Consider the following 26,652-nt stretch of genomic DNA (forward strand, 5'->3'; position numbering starts at 1 on the left):
AGGTGCAGGTGAATCTGTGGCGGGTATGGGAGTTTCCTTTGGGGCCTTGGAGGGAGGTGAGGGGGGAGGTGTGGGCGCAAGTCTTGCACCTCCTGCGGTTGCAGGGGAAGGTGCCGGGAGTGGAGGTTGGGTTGGTGGGGGGTGTGGATCTGACGAGGGAGTCACGGAGGGAGTGGTCTTTACGGAATGCTCCAGTCAGTAACTAGTGTTGTGCCTCAGGGATCAGTGTTGGGACTGCAATTATTCACAATTCACATAGTTGATTTGGAGTTGGGGACCACGTATAGTGTGTCAAAGTTTGCAGATGACACTAAGATGAGTGGCAGAGCAAAGTGTGTAGAGGACTGTGAAACTTTGCAGAGGAACATAGATACTTTAAGTGAGTGGGCCAATGTCTAGCAGATGTTAATAAATGTGAACACAATGTTAATAAACGTGAAGTCATACATTTTGGTAGGAGTAACAGTAAAAATGATTATTACTTGAACGGTAAACAGTTGCAGAATGCTGTTATGCAGAGGGACCTGGGTGTCCTTGTTTATGAATCACAGACGGTTGGTCTGCAGGTACAACAAGTAATTAGGAAGGCAAATGGAATTGTGTCCTCCATTGCTAAAGGAATTAACTTTAAAAGTGGGGAGTTAATGTTGTAAATGTATAGGGTGCTGGTGAGGCCACATCTGGAGTACTGTGTGCAGCTTTGGCCTCCTTACTTGAGAAAGGATGTACAGGTACTGGAAAGGGTGCAGAGGAGGTTCACTAGATTGATTCTGGAGTTGAGGGGGTTGGCTTGAGGAGAGACTGAGTAGAATGGGATTATATTTATTGGAATTCAGAAGAATGAGAGGGGATATTATAGAAACACACAAAATTATGAAGGGAATAGATAAGATAGTAGTAGAGAGGATGTTTCCACTGACAGTGAAGCTAGGTCAAGAGGGCATCGCATCAAGATTAGGGGGAGCAGATTGAGGACTGAATTGAGAAGGAACTTCTTCACCCAAAGGGTTGTGGATCTGCGGAATTCCCTGCCCAATGAAGTAGTCAACGTTACTTTAGTAAATGTTTTTAAAGCTAGATTTGTTTTGAGCAATAAAGGAATTATGGGTTACGGTGAGAGGGCGAGTAAGTGAAGCTGAGGCCACAAAAAGATCAGCCATAATCTTACTGAACGGCAGAAAAGGCTTGAAAGGCCAAAGGCCTACACCTGCTTCTAGTTCTTATGTTCTAAAGTTCTTATATTATTGGTGATCCTGAAATAACATTTTAAAAATCCATTTGTGGAACTTGGGCATCACTGGGCGGCCACCATTGATAGCCCATCCCTATTTGCCCGTGAGAAGGTGGTGGTGAGCTGCCTTCTTGAATCACTGCAGTCTACTTGCTGTGGGTTGACCCAGAATGCCAGTAGGGAGAGAATTCCAGAATTTTGACCCAACAACTGTGAAGTTGGTGTATTTCCAAGTCAGGGCAGTGAGTGGCTTGGAGGGGAACTTGCAGGTGGTGGTGTTCCCAAGTAACTGCTGCCCTTGTCCTTCTAGGTGGAAGTGGCTGTGGGTTTGGAAAGTGCTGTCTAAGGATCTTTGGTGACTGCATTGTGTAATATTCCAACTGATTTCATTGATGCCTTTTGAGTGAAGTAGGAATGCTGTCCTTACCCAGATTAGCTTGTATCTGACTCTAGAGTTGCATGTAGTTGGGTCCTAATTGCCCTCTACCCAATAGACTATTCATTTGTATTCAAGAAGGCAGCCCATTACCACCTTCTTGAGATTTGGCCAGTAAAGTGGTAGCCTTGACTAGCAATGCTCAATGTGATGAATAGGCAATGCTAATGTGTTTGAAAACACTGAAAGCATTTAATAGGGTGAATACTATTTCTTCTAGTGGTGAGAAGCAAAAACAAGAGCAAAAACAGGCTATTCAGGTCCAGAATCTGGAAAAACCATTTAGCATAAATGCTGTTGGAAGCCTGGAAGACATTCCTTTGAGAAGGTTGGGAACAATGGAACTTTCAAGTAGATAAATGTTTGGTGTAAAAGGCAAGCATTTTGCAGACAGTGATTTTCACTCTGTTAGATTCAAGATTGTTTTAGAAAAAGGACTAGAATGGGCCTGAAATCAAAGTTCTAAACTGAGGGAATGCTGATTTTAATAAGATTAGGTCTGATTTGACCAGAGTAGACTGGCAGCGGACTTGCCTTAGAGCTGCATGATGCATTCAAGAAGGAAATATGGAGAGTCCATAGTCAACATGTTTCACAACAAAAAAGGTGGGACCATTTTTTCCTAAGAATCCTGGGTATTGAGGAATATGCAATATTAGATTGAGGGAAAACAAAGGAGGCTTATGACAGGTGCTGAGGACTCAAAATAGCAAAGCCCTAGTGGAGTATAGAATTTGCAAGAGGGAACTTGAATAAGAGAGCTAAGTGAGGACATGAAAGGACACTGACAGGTAAAATAAAGGAAAATCCTAAATTTGTTTTGCAGATAAATTAAGGGCAAAAGGACAATGGGGAAAAGAGTAGAACCCATTAAGGTTCACAATGGTAATTTGTGCGTGAAACCAAAAGGTGTGAGTAAGGTTCTAAATAATACTTTGCAGTAGTGTTCACAAGTGACAGGGATGTTGTGAAAATGGAAATCAAGGAGAAGACCTGGGGAACAATTAAAGAAATTAGCATTGAGAGAGAGAGGAGATTCCAAGTGGCCTGGTAGGTTTAAAAATCAATAAGTCACCTCCTGAAACAATTCTGAGGAACAGAATTAATCTGCATTTGGAGAGGCAGGGATTAATTGAGAACAGTCAGCATGGTTTTATTGGAAGGAGGTCATATTTTTCATAGATTCATAGAACATTACAGCGCAGTACAGGCCCTTCGGCCCTCGATGTTGCGCTGCCCTGTCATACTAATCTGAAACCCATCCCACCTACACTATTCCATGAACGTCCGTTTGCCTGTCCAATGACGACTTAAATGCACTTAAACTTAGTGAATCTACTACCGATGCAGGCAAAGCATTCCATACCTTTACTACTCTCAGAGTAAAGAAACTACCTCTGACATCTGTCTTACACCTATCTCCCCTCACTTTAAAGTTGTGTCCCCTCGTGTTTGCTGTCCCCATACTTGGAAAAAGGCTCTCCCTGACCATCCTATCTAACCCTCTGATTATCTTGTATGTCTCTATTAAGTCACCTCTCAACCTTCTTCTCTCTAATGAGAACAGCCTCAAGGCTCTCAGCCTTTCCTCGTAAGACATTCCTTCCATACCAGGCAACATCCTAGTAAATCTCCTCTGCACCCTTTCCAAAGCTTCCACATCCTTCTTATAGTGAGGTGACCAGAACTGTACATAATACTCCAAGTGTGGCCGTACCAGAGCTTTGTACAGCTGCAGCATAACCTCCTGGTCCCGGAACTCAATCCCTCTATTAATAAAGGCCAAGACACTGTATGCCTTCTTAACAACCCTGTCAATCTGGGTGGCAACTTTCAGGGATCTGTGTACATGGACACCGAGATCTCTCTGCTCATCTGCACTCCCAAGAATCTTACCATTAGCCCAGTACTTTGCATTCCGATTACTGCATCCAAACTGTATCACCTCACACTTGTCCACATTAAACTCCATTTGCCACCTCTCAGCCCAGCTCCGCATCCTATCTATGTCTCTCTCTCACCTACTACATCCTTTGTCACTATCCACAACTCCACCGACCTTAGTGTCGTCCTCAAATTTACTAATCCACCCTTCTAAGCCCTCATCCAGGTCATTTATAAAAATGACGAACAGCAGTGGACCCAACACCGCCCCTTGCGGTACGCCACTAGTAACTGGACACCAAAATGAGCATGTTCCATCAACTACAACCCTCTGTTTTCTTTCAGCAAGCCAATTACTGATCCAAACTGCTATGTTTCCCACAATCCCATTCCTCCGCATTTTGTATAATAGCCTACTGTGGGGAACCTTATCGATCGCTTTGCTGAAATCCATATACACCACATCAACCAGTTTACTCTCATCTACCTGTTTGTCAAAAAACTCAATAAGATTCATTAGGCACGACCTACCCTTCACAAAACCGTGCTGACTGTCCCTGATCAGATTATTCTTTCTAGATGGTTATAAATCCTATCTCTTATAACCTTTTCCAACACTTTACCAACAACTGAAGTGAGACTCACTGGTCTGTAATTACCAGGGTTGTCTCTACTCCCCTTTTTGAACAAGGGAACCACATTTGCTATCCTCCAGTCCTCAGGCACTATTCCTGTAGACAATGATGATTTGAAGATCAATGCCCAAGGCTCGGCAATCTCTTCCCTTGCTTCCCAGAGGATCCTAGGATAGTTCCCATCTGGCCCAGGGGACTTGTCTATTTTCACACTCTGCAGTATTTCTAATACCTCTTCCTTGTGAACCTCAATCTCTTCTACTCTAGATGCAAGTATCTTTATATCTTCCTCGCCAACATTTTCATTTTCTATAGTGAACACTGTCGAAAAATATTTATTTAGTGCTTCCCCTATCTCCTCTGACTCCACACACAACTTCCCACTATTATCCTTGATTGGCCCTAATTTAACTCTCGTCATTCTTTTATTCCTGACATACCTATGGAAAGCCTTAGGGTTAACCCTGATCCTATCCGCCAACAACTTCTCATGTCTCCTCCTGGCTCTTCTGAGCTCTCTTTTTAGGTCTTTCCTGACTTCCTTGTAACCCTCAAGCGCCCTGAGTTTTCACATTTTGTCCTAACATAAGCCTAACATATTTGACCAAATTGATTGAACATTTTGAAGAGGTAACCAGGCATACAGATGAAGGCAATGTTAGTCCACATGGACTTCTGTCAGGCTTTGAACAAAGTCCCAGATGGAAGACTGAAAGCGAAGGTAAGAGCCCATGGGATCCAAGGAACTCTGGCAAATTGGATCCATAATTAACTGAGTGTCAGGGAGCCAAGAGTGATGGTTCAGGGTTTTTCTGTCCCACAGGAGTAAGTGTTGTGCGGCATTGCTATTTGTGCTTTATGTAAATGATTTAGACTTGAATGCAGGAGAGTTGATCAGTAAGTTTGCAGATGATACAAAAATTGGTAAGTATTAACGACGATGGCATGAGATTACAAGAGGGTGCTGGTCAGATGGGCTGATAAGTAGTAAAAGGAATTCAGTGATGCACTTGGGTTGGTCAACCAAGGCAAGGAAATGCATAGGATTGTGGAGCAGGAGTAGGCCATTCAGTTCCTCAAACCTGTTCCACCGTGCAATGAAATCACTACTGATTTGTGGCCTGACTTTATATCTACAATAGAACCTCGATTATCCCAATGTGAATTATCTGAATTTCGGATTATCCAAACAAGATCGCAAAGTCCTGTAAAAATGGCATTAGGCAACTCAGCATTCAGTTTCAGTTAAACGGCATTATGGCGTGCATTGCGAGATAACCGAGAAATGTTTGATAATCGGGACTTATAAATTACCGCTTGTTTCCGGTTATCCGAAAGATCAATTATCCAAACAAAATACTCCCCGCCCGTCTCGTTCGGATAATAGAGGTTCTACTGTACATGCCTGTTGCCAGTATCCCTTAATACTTTTCCGCTTAACAGAAATTTATCTATCTCACATTTTAGAATTAACAACTGATCGAGCATCCACTGCTATTTGTGGTAGAGGGTTCCAAGACATCAACCACATGTACGTGTAATAGTACTTCCTAACATCTCTCCTGAACAGTCTTGCCCTAATTCTCAGACTGTGCCCTCTAGTTTTAGAATTTCTCACCAGTGGAAATGATGTACCTTCATCTAGGCTGTCTTTTCCTGTTAATATCTTTAAGACTTTGATCAGTTCACCCCTTAAGCTTATAAATTCTAGAGAAAACTGGCCTAATGTTGTAATCTCTCCTCATAACTTAAACCCTGAAGTCCAGGTATCTTTCTTGTAAGCGAATATTGTATTCCCTCCAAGGTCAACATATCCTTCCTCAGGTGGGATGCCAGAGAACTCCAAGTCTTACTAGCGTTTTGTATGACTGCAGTATAATGTCTGCATTCTTGTACTCCAATCCTCTAGATATAAAGACCAGCATTCTATTAGCTTCTCTGATTATTTTCTGCAGCTAATTATGACATTTTAAAGATACATGAACCTGAACCTACAGGTCACCTTGGCATTCCATGCTTGCTTACATTGTACTCCAGCTGACACACTTCTTTTTGCCCATTCACTTAGTTTATCAATATCCCTTAGCAATTTTATGCAATCATCTCTGCTGCCTAAAATGCTGTCAAATTTGGGATGTACAATTTTCTCAGACATTATCCAAATTGTTAATAAGTAATGGGAATAATTTTGGCTCCAACACAGATGCGTGTGGGGCAACACTAAGCACGTCCTGCCAATCAGAGGACTTAGCCATTACTCTTACTTCCTGTTGCCTGCCACTCAACCAATTTCCCAGCCATGTCAGTAACTTGTCCTCAATTCCATGGCCTTCTACCTTAGTTAACAGTCTCTTATGTGGGACTTTAAAGAAGGCACTTGATATAAGCAACATCCATAGCAATTTCCCTGTCCACTATTTCGTCATCTCATTGAAAGAATACTTGAGGTTTGTCAGGATGAACTACCAGGTAGTTGAAACTTTTCCTTATTAATTGAAACTTTCAAGGTGGTCAGTTACCCCATGCTTGATTATTCACTCTGATAATTGTCATGCTAACAATTTTTCCAGCTTAGATGTTAGGTTAGGACCCTAGGAAGCACTGAGAATCAGAGAGAACTTGGTGCATGTCTACACTAGTCCCTTGAAGGTTCAGGCAAGGTGGATAAAGTGGTTAAGAAGCAATATGGTAGACTCTCCTTTATTAGTTGAAGCAGAGTTTAAGAGCAGATGGTTATGCTGGGACTGTATAGAATATTAGTTAGGCCACAGCTAGAGTATTGTATGTAGTGCTGGAATCCACATTGTAGGAAGGATGTGATAGCACTGAAGACATTGCAGAGCGGATTTACCAGGGTTTTGTCTTGGCTGGAGAGTTTCAGTTACGAAGAGAGATTGCACGGAGTTATTTTCCTTTCGAGCAGAGGAGTTTGAGATTGTAAAATTATAGGTAGGGAAGACAGGAAGAAGCTTTTCCCTTTGATGGATGGATCAGTGACTGGAGGCATAGATTTAAGGTAAATGGCAGGAGGTTTAAATGAGATATGAGCAAAAGCTTTTTCACCCAGAGGATGGTGGGAATTTGGAACTCTCTGCTTCTAAGGCTGGTGGACACTTTCATGATATTTAAGAAGTATTTAGATTTGCACTTGCAATGCCAAGGCATATAAGGCTGTGGGCCAAGTGCTGGAATTTGGGATTAGAATGGTTAGGTAGTTATTTTTGACCTGTACAGTCTTGATGGGCCAAAGGGCCTTTTCCTGTGCTGTAGATCTCTATGACACTAAATGAAGTTGGGGTTCACATTCGTGATGACCTAACTAAATAGCTGAGTAAGCTCAAGGGATCAAAGGCCTGCTATGGCTCCTACATTTTCTCTGATTCTAAATAAATTTATGTACGGAAGCAGAAAAGCTGTCAAACTGCTCATAAAATTCACCTAGAATAGTGGATTGACTTTCGAAAGGAAGAACGAGAAAGAAAGGTCAAAAAGTTTATGCTGTTGCTCAGCAAGTTGGTGGAAATTAAGATGTACTTCCACTAGGAGTGTATGACAATATGTGGAAGCCATATTCACAACTCTTATTATACCGACAAAGATAGAAGTAAATAATCTCTTTAGATCAAAGAGAGCATCCTGCAATGAGTCAAATGAAATGCAGAATTGCAGATTGCAGATTTGTAGAAGCTTTAGATTTGGATAATATTTATTATCTGCTTTGTATATGACCAGAGACAGATGATTTAATGTAAATTTTAACAATTGAATGTTAAGATAAAAAGTATCCTCAGTTACACAAAACCAAACCAAACTGGATGTTTGAAATCTGAACTAAGAACTGAAAGTGTTGGAGGAACTTAGTAGCTCTGGCAGCACCTGAAAAGAAAAAAAAGTTGATCATTAGAGTGAATGTCTTCAGTTGTTGGATTGCAGGTGAGGGTTATTACCATGCTGTCTATGAAATGCAGCCAGGCTACTCCAAATGAAACTGGTTGACAGAGCTCCGTCATACTATTAATCATATATTTGTGCTGAATGCCTTAATTATTCCAAGCAGGTCACTGGGAATTATCTTACCTGTCTGTGAAGGTATTACTTTTTGAATATGATATTGTACACAAATTTCAGCTCTTGAACAGCTTGGACATTCAAGATATTGATATGTTGAGCAGAAAGTATTCTCCTCTGCAGAAAAAGATAGCAAACATATACTTTTACAGTTAACATGTGAAAAGTTATAAACATGAAAAGAAGCTCATTTCTGAAAAAAAGACAATTTTGAAAGTTCTATCATGAAATATTTCACACTGTAATGTTCATGTAACGTGAAAACACAATGGTCCATATAATAAGAGTTACAAATGAACCCTAAGACGAATTGTTATTTCTATTTATTGCGTACAGTTCTGGTCACTGCATTATAGGAAGGATGTGGAAGTTTTGGAAAGGGTTCAAAGGAGATTTACTATGATGTTGCCTGGTATGGAGGGAAGGTCTTACAAGGAAAGGCTAAGGGACTTGAGGCTGTTTTCGTTAGAGAGAAGAAGGTTGAGAGGCAACTTAATGAAACATATAAGATAATCAGAGGGTTAGATGGGTTGGACAGTGAGAGCCTTTTTCCTCAGATGGTGATGGCTAGCACAAGGGGACATAGCTTTAAATTGAGTGTTGATAGATATAGGTCAGATATCAGAGGCAATTTCTTTACTCAGAGTAGTAGGGGCATGGAATGCATTGCCTGCAACAGTAGTAGAAATGCCAACTTTAAGGGCATTAAATTGTCATTGGATAAGTATATGGATGAGAATGGAATAGTGCAGGATGGATAAGCTTCAGATTGGTTCCACAGGTCAGTGCAACATCAAGGGCCAAAGGACCTGTACTGCACTGTAACGTTCTACGTTCTATTTAATGACATATTGATTTTAGTGAGGATTTGCTTCTCAGTATGTGTTCAATATTGCAATTAGACAGCTGGTTAAGTCCAAATTAAAGGCCAGGTTTGAGAATTTTACACATTATATAGCATTACAACAGAGTTACCAAACAGAGATAGGCTAAAAAGATTCCTGCCTGTGTTTATGCCTCTTTCCCTAATTTATCTAAGGCGAGCTACAGAGCCCTTTATTGGTTTTCCCCTCATGTACTTTTCTACCTTCCTCCTAAGTACATCTGTGCTATTATCTCAATCACTCCATATGGAATATGTTCCACATTCGAACATTCCACATTCATGACCATCTTGTGGCTGAGCTCGCAATAGGAAGTAATTCTTCCATCCTATTAAACCCATAATCTTAAAGACCTCCATTAGGTCAGGCCTCAGACTTTACTTTTCAAAAGGCTTAGCAAGGTTGGTTTATTGAAATTCATTCTAGATTTTGTATTACACCTTTGAACTAATTTATCAATAATTACCTGGACTATAATGCCATTATTACATATAGGGATCCATCTAGCTGTCTGACAGTATTTGTTTTTTGAATGAATTTTATATACATGTAATGGTGCCTCTGTAATTGCTTTCTCTCTGTCATTACTTTGATAACATGAGTGGATGCAATTGATCTGCTTCCATTGTGTTATCTAATGCAGGAGAACACAGTAGGTCAAGTAGTAGGTCAGTAGGTCATGGAGAGAGAGTAAGCTATGTTTCAAGTGTAGATCACATTTCTCTTCAGATCTGGAGAAGAGTCAAAGGGGCAGCATTTATACAATAGTTTGATGGGGGGAGAGGGGCGTGGCATAGTTGGTATGGTGTGCTGATTAAGAAAAGATGTTGATATTCAGATTAAGTAATCAGAATGTGAGAATGGTAGAACAATGGTGTGTCTCCTGCCAGACTTGAAAGGGCAGTAAGTGGAATGGGGGGAGGGTGGACATGATAAAAGCTGAAAGAAAGGGAAGAAATGAGAATTGGTTCACAATTGAATTTTTTTAAGGATGTGCAACAATTTGAACAGTGTCATTAACATAGCCAAACGTTCCTACATACTTCACAGGAATGTTATCAGGTCAAGTGGGTGGCACAGTGGCAGAGTGATTAGCACTGCTGCCTCACAGCGCCAGAGACCCGGGTTCAATTCCCGCCTCAGGCGACTGACTGTGTGGAGTTTGCACATTATCCCCGTGTCTGCGTGGGTTTCCTCCAGGTGCTCTGGTTTCCTCCCATAGTCCAAAGATGTGCAGGTTAGGTGAATTGGCCATGCTAAATTGCCCATAGTGTTAGGTAAGGGGTAAATGTAGGGGTATGGGTGGGTTACGCTTCGGCGGTTCGGTGTGGGCTTGTTGGGCCGAAGGGCCTGTTTCCACACTGTAATGTAATGTAATGTAATCTAATATAATCTAATCTAAAGTTAGTGCCTGAACCACTAACTTCAAAAATCAAAGTGAAAGTCAAATTTAAAAGACTGATTTTAAGGAGTAGCTTTGAGGAGGGGACTGATGAGAGAAGGCAGTTGGTGGGTAATTCTAGAAATTAGGCACTAACCACCTGAGATTAGCAAGGTTCAGGCATAATGTAGATTTAGAATGTACCCTGGGTGCTAGGGAAGTATCTGAAAGAAAACATGCCAATAAGAGAGAAGGTTGTAAGGCAGGTTAAGAGAACATGGAAAGGAGACTAAATAATCATTGGTTCTGATCCAGAGTACAAAACGTGAAACATGCACAAAATCTGATTAAATTAATTCACACTTTTTCTTATAAATACCACTGCAATCATAACTAATGTCACTAAAGCTCTTGTATAATAAATATATTATTAAATTAGAACTTTTAACCAGAGACTCAAAGCCCAGTAATGGTTCAGTCTATAGTGGTGCAAAGTAGAAAACATCAGGAAATATTGTCAGAAATGTATCCTGTATTATATTGCTTTGGGCAATCCACAGGGTCCTTGGTAATCCTACTTCAGGCATGAAACCCCTTCAATATGCTAATAGAATTTTACATCAGTTTGGTAACTAAATGAACATGCGGTTGATCCCGAATGCAGCATTTTAAAATATTCTTACGAAAGGCCTTTAAATGGCTTGCAGCGATCAAAGTGCAGATTTTTAAAAAATGCATAGATAATTGTGAAGCTAGAAGGAGCAGGAATATTCCTGCCACCTCCAAACTACATCTGTCAGCCACCAAAGTAAATTCCAGTACAGCCATCTAATTATCTGATACATGCAATTGCAGACCACAAGGTATTCACATATAATCATAAATTAAAATAATACACCACTCACTTCTTGGTTATAAATGACTAATATTAAATTGGATCATGCTGCTGCATTGGTACTGACAGCATCCAAAATATTGCAGAGGTGACACATGCACATATATGAATACATATTTGATCTCACTCTGCAGACCTTTAGCATATTATGCTTAGAGCTATGATGCCATAACCTCAGAAGACGAGCAGCATTCCAATTCCTCATTAATCCAAATTCATTAAGTACCAGTTTGGGGTGGGATGGTGGAAAGCCCTTATTCTGGAACTTTTTACCAGTTAGTATGATTACTTGACATATTGATCAGTGGATAATTTGTTGCTCTTTTATAATAGGCAAGTGTTGTGTTTGTCTATTCAGCTGAGTTCTTGGAGCATCCATTGGTTTGCTGTGCCCATTGGAAGGCTATTGTTTTCCAATTGGCTGGAGTTTGGAACAGATTTAGGTTATACTTAAACATTGAGTTGTCTATTGGCATTACAGAATCATTTTTAAACTTTGCCATATTATGAAATCAACAGTCCCAACTTTTTGAGAAATTTCAGTTCTGTTATTCTTATATTAACTAATACACATGAAACTAATTTTCCTTAAAGAAATGAATCTTCTATAATTTCCAATGTTTCATACAGGAGCCACAGTAAGTTCTTTTGTCAACAACAAATTAACAACAGCAAACATGCAATCAAACAACAAAACAGACCAATGATGTTACTGGATTACTTGGTTTTACTTACCACTGAGGCACATAGGAATTTCTATTTTTCCATTTCTGCAAAATCGTTCTGCAGGATCTTGAATATGCAAACCACTGGGGCAATTAAATTTTACACGGTCTCCATGTTTCAGATATACTGTTTTCGACAATGACCAGTCTAAGAGGACACCATTAGCTTCAAGATCCTCCCCTGACATGCTACATGGAGCTAAATCAGAGAAAAACATCATTGAGTTAGTTATGGCATATTTCAGTAGCTACAAAATAATAATTTTCCAGAAAAAAATAATTTAAATTGGGCTGTACTCAGACCATTAGCTCCCAGTCATAGGTGAAATAATTTTTATCCACCTAAGCCTGCAGCAGGACAGGGAGAATGAATAGAGTCAACATAAGGAGAAGCTGCTGCTTAAGCAGGGAGCAGGAAGGGGATTAATGCTCTCAGCAGATGATTATATCCACATACTTTGTTTTTCTAGCTACTCACAGCTCTGATGAAGAGTCACCGGACAGTACAATTGTCACAATAGTGGGCTAAACAGCACAAGTGAGCAGGAATAAATGTTGGCGATCGGGACTTGCCAATGCTGAACTTTTGGAGGGTGCAGGATCCTCCACACTCTCTGCTCATCCAAATACAGATAATGAGCATGAGAAGACATTGATAAAGGGGGAAGGCAATGGTGGCACGATACTGTTGCTGGACGAGTAATCCAGAACCCAGGGCATGTTTGAATCATACCAGAGCAGATGTTAAAAGTAGATTTCACCTAAAAAAAAATCTCTCTAATACATTGTCTAATGGTGACCTTTTAACTATCTGGTTCACTATTATCTCTTTAGGGAAGGAAATCAGCTGGCCTTAACAATAAATGGCAGAACCCAGTAACATCAACATACAGAGGCATCGAGAAAAGTCCACAGTTCCCTGAAAGTGGCATCATAAGTGTATAGGGTGGTCAAGATGGCAATATGGCATGTTTGCCTTCATCAGTTAGGGCATAGAGTATAAAAATTGGCAAGTCACGTTGCAACTGTAAAGGACTTCAGATAGGCCACATTTGCCATATTCTGTACAGTTCTGACTGTTACATTACCCAAAGAATCTGGAAGCTTTGGAGAGGGTACAGAAACACTTTACCAGGATATTGCCTGATGTAGAGGGTGATAGCTATGAGGAGATTAGACAATCTTGGTTTGTTTTCAGTTGAATGTTGAAGGACAAGTGGTGACTAGGTAGAAATTTACAAAATTATGAAAGAGATGAATAGAATGGACAGTTGGAGGCATTTCTTTCCCCAAGGTAGAAACTTCAATTACCAGGGGATATAGGTTTAAAATAAAAGGAGCTGAAAATGTGTTGCTGGAAAAGCGCAGCAGGTCAGGCAGCATCCAAGGAGCAGGAGAATCGATGTTTCGGGCATGAGCCCTTCTTCCTGAAGAAGGGCTTATGCCCGAAACGTCGATTCTCCTGCTCCTTGGATGCTGCCTGACCTGCTGCGCTTTTCCAGCAACACATTTTCAGCTCTGATCTCCATCATCTGCAGTCCCCACTTTCTTCTTAAAATAAAAGGAGGCAAGTTTTAGGAAGATATGAGAGGCGAGTATTTTTTTACCATAGAAAGTGGTAAGTGCCTGGAATGCGCTGCTAGAGGAGGTGGTGGAGGTGGATACAATAGCAATGTTTAACAGGCATCTTGACAGATACATGAATAGGCAGGGAATAGAGGGATATGGACTTCATACTGGCAAAAGGTTTTTTAGTTGAGAAAGGCGTCATGTGTCAACACAGGCTTGGTGAGCCAAAGGGCCTGTTTCTGTGCTGTACTGTTGTTTGTTCTTTGTTCTTTAACTGGTTTGGACTACACATGACTCCAGATACAGTAGATTGGATGGATCAAGCCAGCTTTGTCCTAGACACTGGAATTGACAATGCAAACCTAGCCTTGTCGAACTTGCAAATTCATCTGGAGGCTTGGGCCAAAATTGGGAGAGGTATTGAATGCATTAGAGAAATCCAGAATTGTACCTCACAAGCAATGTCCCAGTCACCATTGTCACCATCTCTAGGTATGTCTTTTCCCACTGGTAGGACTACCCAGCAGAGATGGTGGCAGAATGGCACAAGAAGATCAAATCAAACCTGAAGAAAAACTTAAACTTGAACTTGAAATGCTAATTCTGCTTCTGTCTCCACTGATGCTGCCTAACCTGCCAAGTTTCTTCAGCATTTTCTGTTCTCTGCCTTGTCAGGAACAAGCATGAAGATTTGTGTGGGGCAGTTCCAAACTGATACTGCTTGTCTGGGTACACAATGGCCTTTTGTAGATGGAGCCATGGATGTCATTCATTCTGGGATATCCCAGCAATGGCAGGCTATTTTGGATATGGTGGGTGTAGGATGGGGCTCGAATCAGAAGAGAAAGGGGCGCTACCAGAGTAGCACAAATAATGAGATGGAAATGTGTTGCTGGAAAAGCGCAGCAGGTCAGGCAGCATCTCGGGAACAGGAGAATCGACGTTTCGGGCATTAGCCCTTCTTCAGGAAATTAGCCCTTTCCTGAAGAAGGGCTAATGCCCGAAACGTCGATTCTCCTGTTCCCTAGATGCTGCCTGACCTGCTGCGCTTTTCCAGCAACACATTTCCATCTCTGATCTCCAGCATCTGCAGACCTCACTTTCTCCTAGCACAAATAATGAGTTGAGTTTGGTGAGAAACTATGAGAAAATGCTCCTGATCCTTGCAGAGGGAAAATAGACCATGAAACTCAGTGAAACTGTCACTTTGCCAAAAACTTTAGATTTAACCTTCAGTTTTCCTTATCAGGAGTCCAAGGTAGAGCTGCATTAGTAGCTGCCATTCTTATGTGAAGGCAACAGTTCAGAAATGCAGATCAATGTCAAAGAAGTCCACAGCAGCAGATGCAACCTCAAGTTGGAATTGATTCTGTGCCAGTGAAATCACATCCTCAGAATAGGCCCATTGAACAAAAGCCTTCTAACCAGGAAAAGAAACAGCCATCTTAATTCACTATTCAAAGGCTGTCTGATCAATCATTTTCCCTGTTCTTTCATGTTGTTCAACATGATAAGGGGGAGGCAGCAGTGTCGAGGTAATGTCACTGGACCCTTAGATGACTTTTCTAGGAACATGTGTTAGAATCCCATCACAGCAGATGGTGAGATAAATAAATCACTAGTATATTGACAACTGTGCAACCACTGTTGATTTTGTAGTAAAACCCATCTGGTTCACTGAGATATGAAATCCTTACCTGGTCTGGCAGAAATTTGATTCCAGACCACACAGCAATGGCTACTGTTAATTGCACCAAATCAAGGATGGACGATTAGTGCTGGATTAGCCGGTGATATGTACAACCTGAGGATAATTTTTTTTAAATCCGGGAAAACCATTTGATGGCAATTAATTATTTACAAGTATCTGAAAAGTCTCATTTCATGATTGGGTCCTGTAATAAGTACTGAGAAATAACTTACAGTTACAGCGTGGAATGGCTGACCACTTCCCACTTGAACATCTAACTTGATTTGGTCCATCCAAAACGAATGAATTCCGACACCGATATGTCACGGTTTCACCATGCTGATAGAATGCTCTAGCCAACTCTTCTATGTCTCCATTCGTTATTCTCGGTGGACGATCACAGTCTATATTTGAAACGTACAAACAGAATACAAAAACATGCACTTAGCTTTATTAATTTCTTAACTTTTATATTGCAATTAAACTTAATAGCACTTCCTTTCTAAATTATTTTGCAAAATTTGCTGTTGTCTCAGTTTCATCACTTAAGGTTAGCCTTATCAAAATCCAGAACCTTGGGGCAATTGTGCTAACTTGTTTTCAGACCCAGCATTGAATTTGATCGTATTACAATCATTTAGATAAGTGCTTCCTTTTTGATGGACTATTAATTAAATTGATCTTCTTATTCGTTATTAAGACAAGTAAAGCATTCTCACTTGTTAGTTCTAGAATATGCAGCTCCCGAAAATGATCCTTAATGCCCTGAAGAAATTCACAATCTTTCTGACAGGTCAAGTTATGAAAATATCCCCCATTGCCTTCTTCAGTCAGGGCATAGAGTATAACAATTCGCAAGTAATGTTGTCTTTTCTATAAGCCTCACTAATCTTTGAGGTAATGACTGAGATTTTGCAGTAAGCAACAATGCTGCTGCCTGGGAAGCTTTTTCAAAGCCAACAAAACGCTTTGTTTCTGCTGGAATTTTCCAATGCCAGCTGCAGTAGAAATGGACAGTGCAGTGTCTCCAGAGTAAGTCCAGTAGAGTTGGGGGAAGAACAGTTTATAGGAGCTACCATGTGTACCAAATTTTCAAAGATCCAAGTCGCTTTATGAATGAATAAATGACCAAGTGATTCAGAGAACGGGTGGGCAGATGGATAATGTGGGTAGTTGGTTTGTGCAAAGTTAGAACATAGAAGACCACAACACACTTCAGGCCCTTCAACCCTCTATGTTGCGCCAACCCATGGAATCAATTTAACCTACACTATTCCATTATCGTCCATATGTCTATCCAATGACCATTTAAATGCCCTTAAATTTGTGAGTCTACTACTGTTGCAGGCAGTGTGTTCCATGCCACTATTACTCTCTGAGTAAGGAAACTACCTCTGACATCAATCCTATATCTATCATCCATCAATTTAAAGCTATGTTCCCTCATGCTAGTCATCACCATCCGAGGAAAAAAGCTCTCACTGTCCACTCTATCTAACCCTCTGATTATCTTGTATGTCTCAATTAAGTAACTTCTCAGCCTTCTTGTCTCGAATGAAAACAGCCTCAAGTCCCTCAGCCTTTCCTCATAAGACCTTCCTTCCGTACCAGGCAACATCCGAGTAAATCTCCTCTGAACCCTTTCCAAAGCTTCCACATCCTCCCTCGAATGCGGTGACCCGAACTGTGCGCAACACTCCAAGTGCAGCTGCACCAGAGTTTTGTACAGATGCAGCATGACCTCATGGTTCTGAAACTCAACCCATCTACTAATAAATGCTAACACACTGTATGCCTTCTTACAACTCTATCAACCTGGGTGGCACCGAGATCTCTCTGCTCATCTACCAAGAATCTTACCATTAGCCCAGTACTCTGCATTCCTGTTACTCCTTTCAAAGTGAATCACCTCATCCTTTCACCTCACACCTTTCCACATTAAACTCCACTTGCCGCCTCTCAACCCAGCTCTGCAGCTTATCTATGTCCCTCTATAACCTACAACATCCTTTGGCACTATCTACAACTCTACCACCTTAATGTCATCTGCAAATTTATTGACCCGTCCTTCTATGCTCTCATTCAGGTCATTTATAAAAATGACAAAGAACAGTGGACCCAAAACAGATCCTCATGGTGCACAATAGTAACTAAACTCCAGGATGAACATTTCCCATCAACCACCACTCTCTGTCTTCTTTCAGCTAGTCAATTTCTGAGCCAAACCGCTAAATCAGCCTCAATCCCATGCCTCTCTATTTTGTACAATAGCCTATCGTGAGGAACCTTATCAAACACCTTACTGAAATCCATATATACCACATCAACCACTTTATCCTCATCCACCTGTTTGATCACATTCTCAAAGAACTCAATTAGATTTATGAGGCATAACCTACCCTTCACAAAACGGTATTGACTATCCCTAATCAACCTATTCCTTTCTAGATGATTATAAATCCCATCTCTTATAACCTTTTCCAACACTTTACCCACATTCAAAGTAAGGCTCACTGGTCTATAATTACCAGGGTGTCTCTATTCCCCTTCTTGAACAAGTGAACAACATTTGTTATCCTCCAGTCTTCTGGCCCTCTTCCTGTAGACAATGACAACATAAAGATCAAAGCCAGAGGCTCAGCAATCTTTTCCCTGGCTTACCAGAGTATCTTAGGATAAATCACGTCCGGCCCAGGGGACTTGTCTATTTTCAAACTTTCCAGAATTGTTAACACCTCCTCCTTGTAGCCTGTATCTTAGTATTCTCCTCGACAACATTGTCTTTTTCTTGTGTGAATACTGATGAAAAATATTCATTTAGCACTTCCCCCTATCCCTTCTGTCTCCACGCACATCTTCCACTACTGTCCTTGATTGGCCCTAATCTTAATATAGTTATTATTTTATTCCTGATATACCAATAAAAAGCCTTAGGTTTTCCTTGATCCTATCCACCAACGACTTCTCATATCTCCTCCTGGTTCTTCTTAGCTCTCTTTTTAGGTCTTTCCTGGCTAACTTGTAACTCTCAAGTGCCCAAACTGAGCCTTCACATCTCGTCCTAACATAAGCCTTCTTCCTCTTGACAAGAGATTCAACTCCTTTAGTAAACCATGGCTCCCACGCTCGACAACTTCCTCCCTGCCCAACCGGTACATACTTATCAAGCACCCGCAGTAGCTGGTCCTTGAATAAGCTCCACATTTTAGTTGTGCCCATCCCCAGCAGTTTCCTTCCCCATCCTATGCATCTTAAATCTTGCCTAATTGCATCGTAATTGCCTTTCCCCCAGTTATAACTCTTGCCTTGCATTATATACCTATCCGTTTCCATTGCTAAAGTAAACATAACTGAATTGTGGGCACTATCCCCAAAGTGCTCACTTACCTCCAAATTCAAAACCTGGCTGGGTTCATTACCCAGTATCAAATCCAGTGTGGCCTCACCCCTTGTTGGCCTGTCTACATACTGTGTCAGGTAACCCTCTTGCACACATAGGACAAAAACTGACCCATCTAAAGTATTTGAACTACAGTATTTCCAGTCAATATTTGGAAAATTAAAGACCCCAGAACAACCACCCTGTCAGTCTCGCTCCTGCTGAGAATCATTTTTGCTATTATTTCCTCTACATCTCTGGAACTATTCAGAGGCCTATAGAAAACTCCCGACATGGTGACCTCTCCTTTCTTGTTTCTAACCTCAGCCACACTACCTCAGTAGATGAATCCTCAAATGTTCATTCTGCAACCGTAATATTGTCCTTGACTAACAATGCCACACCACTCCCTCTTTTACCAGTTGAGTGGTTGGAAGACAGTATGCTTGATTTAGGAGTGTATTTGGATCAAGGGTTAGCTTGGTCAAGTCAGATCATGGGGGCAGCACGGGACAGTGGTGTTAGATAGTTGTGTATTTCAAGTCGGTGAAATGGTTAGCTGCTCAGGCAGGTTAGTCGAGTGGTTCATGGAGTGAATTGAGGGTTGGCAACTAGTCAATTGTGTTGCTTAGCTGAGTTACATGGCTTACGCTAGGCATGCATTTATGTTACATTTCATAGATTAAGTCCCCCAGTCTGACTCAAGTCATCCTCCTAAGCACCAGGTCAGAGACAGTTACAGACAGTGTCACCAGTGAATTAGCCCAGTGAGAGTTTAAACTTCCTGGGTAAATTCCATGCATATCTGTGCATCAGCACTTCATAGGAACCTATGCTGATCACACAATGTTCATCCAATCATCTGATTTGGCCAAATCATTATTACACTGGATTGTTGATGTTTAGAGACTTCGTATCACTCTCTTTACAGTTTTAATTCCTCACTTATTCCATAGTTCTAACAATGGAATCTTCACTGATAGCTTTTCCATAGTTCTGCCCTCTCTAAACTGTAATAGCCATCTTAATTAATGAGCTAACCCCTGCACCTCATACAGTTACCCTATCCCTATGTAACATGGAAGATTTAACTTCCATTGACCATTGGTGACGATTGTGACTTATTCTATAAACTGCACGACAGTCTCTATTTCATTCAATGTACTCCTTCTTTCTCTGTGTCAGCATATTAAATTCTTACTTCAGCAGGTCCAACCTAGCTTGCCCTGCTTCCCTCATGCTGTCTTTCTCAGATGATTGGGTTTACCACATTTTTAGCAGATCATGTACAATTTCTTCAGAACAGTTAGGAATGGCCATCAAAAGACCTTGTCAGTAATTTTCCTGTACCATGTAATAATTGAAAAATAAGTCTCTGCTGCAGTAACTTCAGTAATTTTAATATTTTATTCACCTTCAGGATATTTGCATGTCGGTACTGCTGACCATTGCCCATTGACGCATTTTATTTCTTCTGATCCTTCTCTCTCGAATCCTGCGTGACATCGATAAGTAACTGTTTGGGCATCACGGTCGTGTTTATCTGCGTTTTCTACTTTTGGTGAAGGTGGACAGTCTAAGCTCCTGTCTAGAAGACATTGAGAACCATTTAGTGATAGTTCTCTAAGATGAAAAAAGTACTTATGTTTGCTTTTAGACTTCAATTTTTGTGAAAATAACTGAACAAATTAGGCTGTTATTCCCATTTTCTGGATCAGTGGTGCTGGAAGAGCACAGCAATTCCGGCAGCATCCGAGGATTGCAAACCCATCATTTCAAAGTAATATAATGCAATCTATATCCAAATAAAATAATTCATTGTACATGGTAAATTATTTTTGTACTATTATCTAAACACAACAATTTCCTGGATAACAGTTAAATCAAATTGAAGACAAAAGTACACTGAATATTGAAGCTCTAACACAATATGCAAGACTGCACTAGTTAAAATGATTAGACCTGTGTAAATATAATTTGAAAAGAAGGAGGTTTGATTGAGTTTTTATATTGCATAACTGTTGCCCAACCTGAAAAGAAAAGATAGACAGGCAGGAGGCTGGAAGAACACATTGAGCCAGGCAGCATCAGAAAGTGGAGGAGTTGACATTTTGAGTATAACCCTTCTTCAGGACTGGGGGTGTGTGTGTACAGGGAGATGCAGATAAAGGGGGTGGTGGGGGCAGGGTGATGAAGTGGGGATAGGTGGAGACAGGTAGCGAGTATGACCTGGTTGGTCAATGGCAGGAATGAATCCGGTTGGTGGCAGGGAGCCACCACAGGAGACGGCTGACTTAATCAAATGGAAATTCTGCTGCTAGATATCTTGATATTTTTGGCCTTGAAATTATTGGTGCTTTCATTCTAACTCCTCGAGTCATTGGGACAGTCATTATATAGAACTGGACAGCACAGGAACAGGCCCTTCAGCCCAAAATATTGTGTCGAACACCCCACCAAATTACACTAATCCCTTTTGCCTACCCTTGGTCCGTATCCCTCCATTCCTTTCATGTCCATGTTCTTATCTAAAAAACCCTTAAACAGCCCTATTGTACCTGTCCCCACCCCCACTCCCTGGCAATGTGTTCCACGCTCCTACCGTGCTCTGTGTAGGAAACTTGTCCCTCACACATCTCCAACAAACTTTAAATGCACCATCCCCAGTTTCAACTCTGGGGAAAAGATTCTGACCAACAACCCCGTTGGGGAATCTCAATTTTACAGACTTGTATCAAGTCTCCCCTCAGCTTCTGCACTCTGGAGAAAATAACCCGAGTTTTTCTAGCCTCTCCTTATCGCTCATCCAGGCAGCAACCTTGTAAACCTCTTCTGCACTCCCTCCAAAGCCTCCACATCCTTCCTGTAATATGGTGACCAGATCTGAACATAATATTCCAAGTGGAACCTAACCAAAGTCTTATAAAGCTACAACATGACATCCTGAATCTTGTAATCAATTTCCTGACCAATAAAGGCAAACATGCCATATGCCTTCTTTAGCATCCTATCTACTTATGTAGCCACTTTCAGGGAGCCATAGATTTGAACCCCAAGATCCCTCTATACACCAATGCTGTTCAGGGTCCTGCCATTAACTGTATGCTTTTCTTTAACAAAGTGCAATTCCTCTCACATACCCAGATTAAACTCCAGCTGCCATTTCTCTGCTCATATCTGCAACAGATCTACATTCCTCTGCATTCTTTACCAACCTTCTACATGAGCCACAACTCCATCGATATTTGTATCGTCTGCAAACTTACTAACCCATCCACTCACCTGCAGTTGACAAGAATGAGGCTGGGCATTGGCACAGTACAGGGAGTCCTTCAGCTTCTGCATAAGGAGCACTATCTCAATGGGTATCAGGAAGTGACAAGTAATATTTTTGCCACCCAACTGCCAAGCAATGACCATCTCCAATAAGAGACAATCTAACCACCGTCCCTTGACATTCAATGGCATTTCAATCATCTGCAGGACGCACTGCAGGAATTCACCAAAGCTCCTCAGACAGCACCTTCCAAACCCATCTGGAAGGACAGGGGGCAGCAGATACGCAGGAATACCAACCTCTGCAAGTTTTCCTCCAAGCCCCTCACCATCCTGACTTGGAAAATTCTCACTGTTCCTTCAGTGTCACATAGCCAAATCCCTGGGATTCCCTTCTCCAAGTGACTGATTGTCACAGAAACCCATTCTGATTCTTTAGGGAAGGAAATCTGCCATCCTTACCTCATCTGCTGACACTACATGTAATCTCAGACCCACAGGAACATGTTTGACTCTTATCTGTCCTCTGGGCAATTAGGCAGAACAAGAGATCCATGTGCTGCCAGCTCCCACAAGTGAATTAAAAAGGGGCATTGTACTTGTCCTTCGAGTAGCACATGGACTGCAATGGTTCACAAAGGCAGGTCTCCACTACCTTCTCAAGGGGCAACTAGGGACAGGGCAATAAATGCTGGGCCTAGCCAATGAACCCATCAAACACAGGGCCCTAAATGACATCACGTCTGCAGATCTGGGAAGGGTATTTGGATTCTGGGAAGGAATGCAGTCACAGAGGCTGCAAGGGCTGGATTCTGATGAGAGATGAAATGAAATAGCCACACATTCCCAGCGAGGGACGGAAGCTGAACATAGAGTCATAAAGCATAGAAACAGCCCCTTGGGCCCACCATGTCTATGCTGACCAGCAAATAGCAAACTACACTAATCCCATTTATCTACACCTGGTCCAAAGCCTACTATGCAGAAGTGGGTACTGCAGATGCTGGAGAATAGAGTCAAGATTAGAGTAGTGCTGGAAAAGGACAGCAGGTTAGGCAGTATCCAAGGTGCAGGAAAAATTGATGTTTTGGGCAAAAGCCCTTTATCAGGAATGAGCCCTGCTCCTGCTCCTCGGATGCTGCTTGACTTGCTGTTCTTTTCCAGCACCACTATAATCTTGACCATTGCCTACTATATCTTGGCATTTTAGGTACTCATCCAAATGTTTTTAAAATGTTCTGAGTATCTGCCTCCACCATTCTCTCAGGTAGCACACGCCACATTTCTACCCCACTTTGGGTGAATTTGTTTTCCCCTTATGCTGCCTGGTCTAAGACAAGTCTGCCATGGGGAAAAGATTCTCATGATCTACTCTGTCTAGGCTTCTCAATTTTGTATTCCTCAATCAGATCCCCCGTCAGCTTCTGTTACTTCAAGGAAAACAAACCCAGTCTATCCGGTCTCTCCCCATAACTGAGACATTTCATCCTGGTGAATCTCCTCTGCACTCTCTCCACTGGAACCACGTCCTTCTGATAGTGGGGTGACCAGAACTGCACACAGTATTCCATCTTTAGCCTAACTAATGTTTTATATGGTTGTAATAAGATTTCCTTGCTTCTACGTTCTATGCCGCAGCTAATGAAGGTAAGCATCCCATATGCTTTCATCACCACCATGTGTACCTGTGCTGACACGTTCAGGGATCTATGGACTTTTACAACAAGGTCCCTTTGTTTCTCAGTACTCCCTGGGACCCACCATTCATTGTGTGTATCCTTCCCACAATAGACCTCCACAAATGCATCACCTTGCATGTATTAGAATTAAATTTCATTCATCATTTCTCTGCCAAAGCTGCCAACTTATCAGTGGCAGACTGTAGCCTGAGACCACCATCTTCACTATCAACAACACCACCAATTTTTGCATCTGAAAACTTATGAATTATGCCTTTTTCAGTCACCTTCAAGTTGTTAATGTACTTAACAAACAGCAAGGGTCCTAGAACTGATCCCTGTGAGTGCACCACCTAGTCACAAGCTTACAGTCTTTTAGATGAACCTTCCATGTGGGACCTTGTCAAAGGCCTTACTGAAGTCCATGTATACCACATCAACTGCACTACCCTCATTATTACAGTAACCTTTTAAAAAAAATTCAATTAAATTAGTAATAGAGTTGAGAAGTATTTGCTTAAGACTTTGCTCACAACCATTAGCTCAATGCAGGAGTCAATAATCTTTATCTGGCAATCCTCTTACTCTATATTACAAAATACCTCAGGGTTTCCTTGAACTCATCTTCCAAAGATATCTCATGGCCCCTCTTTGCTCTCCATCTTAATTTCCTTTCTAAGGCACCTCCTGCACTCTCTGTACTTTTGAAAGGCCTCCCCTCTTTTTAGTGAGATAAACTTCCTCCTTTTTCTTTAACAAACTCTTCATATCTCTTAACATCTTTGGCTCCCTGAACTTGCTGTCCTTTCCCATCACACTGAGAAGAATATGCTGTCCCTGAGTCTTCACTACAGTACTTTTAAAAGACTCCCACTTTCCAAATATAGACTTACCTTCAAGTAATGCTCCCACTCTGTTTGCCAGACCCTGCCTAATGATAATGCCATCCGCCAACTAAGATATTTAACTTCTGCACTATCCTTATCACTTTCCATATTGAAACTTGAAACTTAGAGTGATGATCACTATCCCCAAATACTCACTCACTAAAACTTCAACCACTTGACTGGTTTCATTACCTAGGATTAGGTCTAGCACTGCCCCATTGCTAGTGCGACTATCTACATATTGACAGCATGTTCTCCTGGATGCACTTTAAAAATTCTATCCCATCTAATTCTTTCATTCTAAGGTGATCCCATGTGCATGTTAGCAAAGTTGAAATCACCTCCAACTATATTCCTGTTTCTCTCACATCTTTCTGTGATTTGCCTGCAAATCTGATCCTCTATCTCCCTCACACTGTTGGGGAGCCTGTAATGTAATCACAGCACAGTAATTACCCTTTTCTTTATATCTAAAATCTACTCAAGTGGCTTCACTTGAAGGCCCTTCTAGGACATTCTCCCTAATGGCTGCAGTGATGGCTTCCTTTATCAATAATGCAATGCCCCCACCTCTCTTACTGGGAATGGTCACAGGGGCCTCCTGCACTGCCTACCCATGCTTACTAGTCTTCCTGGTGGTCACCCACCGTTTTTCCACCTGCGTAGCCATTAGTGGTGGTTTGACCAACTCACTAAAGGTGATATCCATAATATCCTCAGCATCGTGGATGCTTCACAATGAGTCTATCTGCAGCTCCAGTCACTCCAAGCGGTCAATGAGGAGCTGGAGCTAATTAGCGCTTCCTGTGGGGAACATTGGAACTTGCAGAGATCAACTGCAGGATTACTTACCAAATTAGTTAGCATCCTATAAGTAATAAGTGACAGTTCAAACATTCACCTGCCTCTCAACATTTTCGTCTCATGCTCAGTGTGAAGTCAGAATTCTAAACAAGCTTGTCTCATATCACAGTTCCTAGAATAACGTACTATAAGATTAACGAACGGTAATTACAGTGTTGCCCACTGCAGACCATGTAAAAATAATTAAGCTGCTGCTTAAAAATGGTCCATGAGAGCTTTTATTTTTAAACTGAGGACTAAGGCATCTCATTGTATTTTATATAGCTGAAGGGTCTCCACTCGATAATTGAGATGTAATTTGAAGAAACAATCCTGCAAGAATGACGGCAGCCATTAAGATTTGAGGCTATGCCATTGATATAATTCTGTGTCACACCTATCCAATCAATTAAGTGATGTGACACAACCACAGAATGGTGCAGAGACTTAGCAGGTTTGGCACCTACGGTGACAGAAAGAGTTTAATAGTTCGAGTCTGGTACGACTCCTCTTTAGGAAACCTTCATGGATTAAAGTGATTTTCAAAGGCACAAATACTGACCTAAAATGGCTGCTGTGATCAACCTGACCCCTTGTCCTTCTGGTCCCCTCCCTCACTTCTCCTTTACTAGTCCATTGATGCCTACATCTGTGCCATTTCTGCTTGTGTCCTGAACTCGAAAGTTTGACTGACTTTGCTTCCAACTGCTACTCCTCCCTCTTCTTCATCATATGGCCCATCTTTGTCTCTCACATTCTCATTCTTGACTTTTCTGTCTTCATTTTTCAGGATAGGCTCTTAACCAATATTCTCTTTAAGTTCACTGATTCAGATAGGTATTTCAATGACAATTCCTCGTGCCATGCTTAACACTTCTGGCATGCCTTTCTTTCTTTCTCGTCAATTAAAGATGCTCCTTGCCACACCTCTACCTCACCTGCCCCACATTGATTTCCAGGACCCTTGATCATATGCACTCTACTTTACACAGTTCTGCTCTTGCCCCATCTCATTCCCTCTGAGGAGCTGGACTGTCTTCTCCTTGTCCAGACTTACACTCCATCAGCTTTCATGAAAAGTTCATCCACTTTACTAACACCTTCCACCCCAACCTCAAATTTACCTGGACCGTCTCAGACTCCTCCCTCCCCTTCCTAGACCTCTCCATCTTTATCTCAGATGACCGACT

General features: G+C 41.5%; 1 protein-coding gene across 1 annotated transcript in view; it reads right to left on the reverse strand.

Annotated features, from left to right (window-relative positions):
* Positions 1-26,652, reverse strand: part of LOC122554561 (complement factor H-like) — a 93,257-nt gene that overhangs the window by 9,813 nt on the left and 56,792 nt on the right. The window contains exons 11-14 of the mRNA XM_043699802.1: positions 20,192-20,365; positions 15,632-15,802; positions 12,150-12,338; positions 8,264-8,371 (exon numbers count right to left, since the gene is read on the reverse strand). Coding sequence (XP_043555737.1) covers positions 8,264-8,371; positions 12,150-12,338; positions 15,632-15,802; positions 20,192-20,365 — 642 coding nt within the window. The remainder of the gene's footprint in view (positions 1-8,263; positions 8,372-12,149; positions 12,339-15,631; positions 15,803-20,191; positions 20,366-26,652) is intronic.

The sequence above is a fragment of the Chiloscyllium plagiosum genome, chromosome 11 (genome assembly GCF_004010195.1).
Source record: "Chiloscyllium plagiosum isolate BGI_BamShark_2017 chromosome 11, ASM401019v2, whole genome shotgun sequence".
Lineage (NCBI taxonomy): Eukaryota > Metazoa > Chordata > Chondrichthyes > Orectolobiformes > Hemiscylliidae > Chiloscyllium > Chiloscyllium plagiosum.